Consider the following 4,846-nt stretch of genomic DNA (forward strand, 5'->3'; position numbering starts at 1 on the left):
TGGGAAGATCAGTGTATCTTTGGTCAGCTTTTTTCAATCTTTCATAATTTCTGAAATAAAAACTTTTTACAAGATCAAAATAGACCGTTATCAGTCATTATTTGAGGATACATTGGTTATTTCAAAAATATTTTATCTCCAAATTATGATCAACAATTTTTTTATAAATAAATAATAAATGACTCAAAGAACAATTAATTTAAATGTAACTTTGGTCAGTCCCGGTAAGTTGTACCTTGGGCTATGACTTAATCTTGGAAAATATTTATATAAATGAAACTTATAACTATGATTGATTAGCAACTACACAAAATAAATTAAAGTATTTAGTGATGAGTCAGAATAATAATAATAATAATAATGAAGTCCTAACGAACCCGAAGGTTCGATCCCGATACGACAAAAAGCTCTCTGCATACATTCTTGAGGAAGCCCCTCCAAACCCAATTCTACTAGTAGTTAGTAAATTATAATTTTTAAGTTTTTCGATAGAATGCGCGAGCTAAGCAGTTTCGAAATTGAAAATAACAAAGACTCCCCGCTTTTAACCTAGCATTTATTTCCTCATCAATTTCATTTTTTATGAGTCAGAATACATTAAAAAATTAATATAGCCTCACTGTTTTTATTAATTAATTTTATATTTATTATATAGTCTATTTGTTGTTTATGTTTATGTTTAACACATAAACATACTGCTAATACTGGGAGTTTAGAGAGAAGAGGGAACTTGGGAGTTTTTAAGTCAGATAGAATGGATTCCCCGAGAGCAGACATTTTTATGTTGACAGATAACACAAATTTTTCTGGGTAATTTTTTTTTTAAGGTCACCCAAGGTACAGCATCTCTCTAAGTAATAGAACTAAAATATTTTATTTTATCTAGATTTTACTTTTCACATAACTGTAATTAATTTTATGATGAAAATATAGTTTTTTACCTTCCAGTTTTATGACTCCGTCGGTTTCACCCAGAGAGTTCTTAGCGACACACTGATAAGAACCGAAGTCTCTGGAAGTGACGTTTCTTATTTTCAGCGTCATGTACCTGCTGTATCCGTCGTCGGAGGAACTGGTCTCGTACTTCTCTCCTAAAGAACGGATTCAGAACAGTTACTAATTTTTATATTTATTTTTAAATATATTTAAATCGTTTTTGGATTTCTTTAAGGATATACCCGAGACAATCATGTCGCCGTTGTCGGTAGTCCAGTAGTTGATGGACGACGGGAATGCTTCCGTCTGACAGCCAAGGGTGACATCTTGGCCGATGTAGGCACCCTCCAGCTGGTTCGGTATGGACAGCATCGGAGGAACTAATGAAGGAAATAATCCAATATAAGAAATAATAGTGAATCAACATTAACAACATATAATTGAAGGGCTGCAACTAAAAATCACACTAATCAAAAGGTAATAATTCTTGGAAAATGAAAAAAAAATATTACACTATTATTGAATAATTAACTATAATTATTTTTTGTTGGCATCAGAAATGTTTTTAGAACTAACTTTTTTGATAAAAAATTATTAGGGCTGCAGAAAGAAACAATCCATTAAAGTTTTCACGAAATTTTATAAACACGCTATTAAAAACAACGCTTGATAATATTGTATTTATAAGATTTATGTTGCCAACTGGAAAGATGATCCACGAAAGCCTTACGGTGGAGCGCGGAAGGGATCTGCAGAATTTATATTGTGAGAATTTATTGTTAAAACTGTTTACCTATCCTGTTTTCAGTATTAGTTGAAAATTTTTAACGAGTAAACCCTCAATGAAAGTTTATAAAAATCCATTTTTAAGCAACGTATTTTCCGGAGGGGAACTTCATTTGGGAAGGGGTTTGACATGCGTATGGTCTAATTCCAGGTAGTGGCCCACAACGAGTTAGAAATCCCACCTAATGATTTGACTAAGAGGCGAACCATTATTTACAATTTGCATTATTTTAAGAATTATTTATTAAAGAAAGGGGATAGAAAGTGTGAAGTACAGCAGACAATATTCTACCAAGTACATCCGCCCAGTCAGATATGCAATTTTTTCATGAAATACAGGGATATTGGGAGTTATTAGATCTAACTCTTATGTTATGACATTTACTAAACCACAAATTATGTCTCATTGGGATCATCCTTTCACTCAATTTTAAGGGAACCTGTATGAATCACCACTGGCATATGGCTTGTCGAGTTTTTACCCAATAGTTGTGTTTTTAGAGTCTTATACAACCTATAGAGTTTTGTCGGAACGTTTGGATAACAACGTGAATAATATATAATGCTGCATATATTTATATTTTCACTCTTATTTTACGAATTTACTTTTCTTTTTTTTTACTAGTGGTGCTTTTGCTAAAGACTCATTGATTCTGGAACGAGTTAAACCTAAGAATCTAGACAATATAGATCATATATACCACTTATATAGTGAATGTATATTTTAAACATTTTTCTTCATTAATAACTTTTAAGTCAGTTATACAGTCTAGATTACTAAACAATATCATTCCGTACGATCTGAGCTCTGTGAGTAGTAATAATACCAGTTAGAGAAATATCCATTTTTTTTTAGGTCACAGCATAAAGGTCACATTCACTACTTTATTGAGTTCATAAGGGCCAAGGCCTGGCCAGTTCATCATACCACTATCATATTATTTAGTTCAATTAAATCTTTCAGTTTAATCAATATTTTATTATTTATTATGCATTGTTATTGTGTTCTTCGGCCGTTAATAAACTCATGTGATAGACCCTTTAGTAATTTGTTTGTCTGTTTCATGACCACGGCCAAAAGACTCTAAAATTTCTTCAAAATCTCACAAATGTTCCTTGAATAAAGACATTTATGTATTTTACACCTGTTCTAATTGTAATTGGAAATATTTTATTATTAATTACAACACAGATCATTGTTTTATGTTGTTCTAATTATTGAGCTCCAATTGAAAAAATTATTGCTAACAAAAAGTGTGAATTACTAGATTTTGGAATGCTACTAAATTAGAAACTACTGAAGAAAGGGTTCAAGCTGTAACTGCACAAGTGATCAAGAAGCAACCTTTACGTACGAATCTTGGAGGAACGAGTATAATGGAAAGGATAATCTGGCAGAAAAAGTGAAGCCCAAAAAGCGGGCCTTATGCCTCAGTCAAGGGGATACGAGCTAATCACTGGCTTTCTCCTGTATCAGTTTAGATTACAATGGCGGGCATTCCTATTAACCTTCACGTAAACCTTTCTTTCGTGGGGGTAGCCTTTTGGCTTCACTTTTGCTTTGAAATAGAGTAGGGTTATGCCACCCCCTGGAACAAATGAAACATTTTAACGATCACAAAGGTTGGATCGATTATTGATTGTGATATCACGCAAGTCAAAAGCATTGCTGTTTTGTTAGATTAAAATTTGGCACAAATGTTTTTTAGTCAAGAAAATGATATATGTGTACGGGTTTTTATTTCTATAACCAAATCTAAAATATGCTTATTTTGAAGTTAAGATCCAATGCATCGTTCATTATTCTTTAAATATTCCTTTACGTGCATAAGTGTGGTGAAGAACATAATTCCTAATTACTAGAAAATGAATTTTACTTTTTCCATTGACGATTATTTGGGCTCTTCAACCACTAAGGCAATTTTTATCCTGCTTTACAAACACTATTCGAAAGTTACAAGTAATAAAATTTAAATTTTGTTATACATTTCAATTTAAAAACAAATTTTTCAACCACTTTTTTTCTATTTTTCAAAATTTCTGCTTTATTGTTCCTCAACCAAACTGCATTCCGTTCAGTTTCGTACAAATAGCATTCTATAACGTGGTGCGAAACCATTAAATGTAACCCACAAGATATACATCAAGGCAGCGCTCATTTCGCAAGAAGATGCTCATGTACGAGTATATAGTTCTAACATTAGGCGATTTAATAATACCCCTTTTTTTTCAATTGCAGTGAAAAAAAATTTTAAAGAAAATTAAAGTATTTCGAAAGGTCTACAGAACTAGTAGTTATTTTTTATAATTTACTTAGACTTTATATTTTACAATGGAATCAAAATAAACCACGGGTGGTTTTGGTGTTGCACACGGGGCCAATTTGGAGATCTCTGTCTTATGGCGTAGGAAGTAAAGTTTTTATATCCAACCTGAGATCCTTATTTAGTTTTGTATTTGTGTTTATTGTACAATTGTATATATATAGTCATGTATGAGATACTAATAATCTGTAATAAATTCACTGTTTGGGGCACCCAACATTGTGGCATTAGTGAATAGAGCTCGACTAAGATGGTTAGAAAATGGAGAGAGGATGCCTGATCAAAGGATACTCAAGCAAATGCTATATGGGAAAAAAAAAGAGGAGCCCTGGATCAGATGTCTGAACGATCTGGAGGAGGTCCTATGGAGCTTGAATTTTCAAAGATTAGTTGGTTGTGGTGAAGGAGGCCCGGCTTATAAGTGGCAGAATAATAATAAATTCACTAGTATTTATATTCATATATAACATTGAACTTACACTGAACCTTGAGTGATACCCTCCTACTTATTGAAGGAGGAACTCCGTTTGAGGCTATGCAAAGGTAGGTACCCATGTGGAGCCTGCTTACCCTGTTGATGTGGAGAATTTCACCATCAACCACGTTAACTGAAACATTGTAAGAAAATATTATGGATTATTAAAATATATTAAAGCATATTCTGCATACTATGAATAATATTGCTTCAAGTATCAAGGTATAGAGTGCTACCAATGGGTAGTTTCTCTACACGCCTGTAACACTCCAATTTAACTTAGATCAGATTTACTAAATGTATTATAATGTACAGTTGTAAATAG

The 4,846-nt window shown here is 32.5% G+C and overlaps 1 protein-coding gene across 1 annotated transcript in view; it reads right to left on the bottom strand.

Annotated features, from left to right (window-relative positions):
- Positions 1 to 941: 941 nt before the first annotated feature.
- The window catches only part of LOC106691486 (lachesin), a gene marked incomplete at both ends in the record, with an annotated part of 42,537 nt that continues 38,632 nt past the window's right edge, over positions 942 to 4,846 (bottom strand). The window contains 3 exon segments of the mRNA XM_014437273.3: positions 942 to 1,091; positions 1,179 to 1,316; positions 4,526 to 4,654. Of these exon segments, the coding sequence (XP_014292759.3) occupies positions 942 to 1,091; positions 1,179 to 1,316; positions 4,526 to 4,654 (417 nt within the window).

Source organism: Halyomorpha halys, unplaced genomic scaffold (genome assembly GCF_000696795.3).
Source record: "Halyomorpha halys isolate HHAL.00 unplaced genomic scaffold, Hhal_1.1 Scaffold2404.1, whole genome shotgun sequence".
Taxonomy (NCBI): Eukaryota; Metazoa; Arthropoda; class Insecta; order Hemiptera; family Pentatomidae; genus Halyomorpha; species Halyomorpha halys.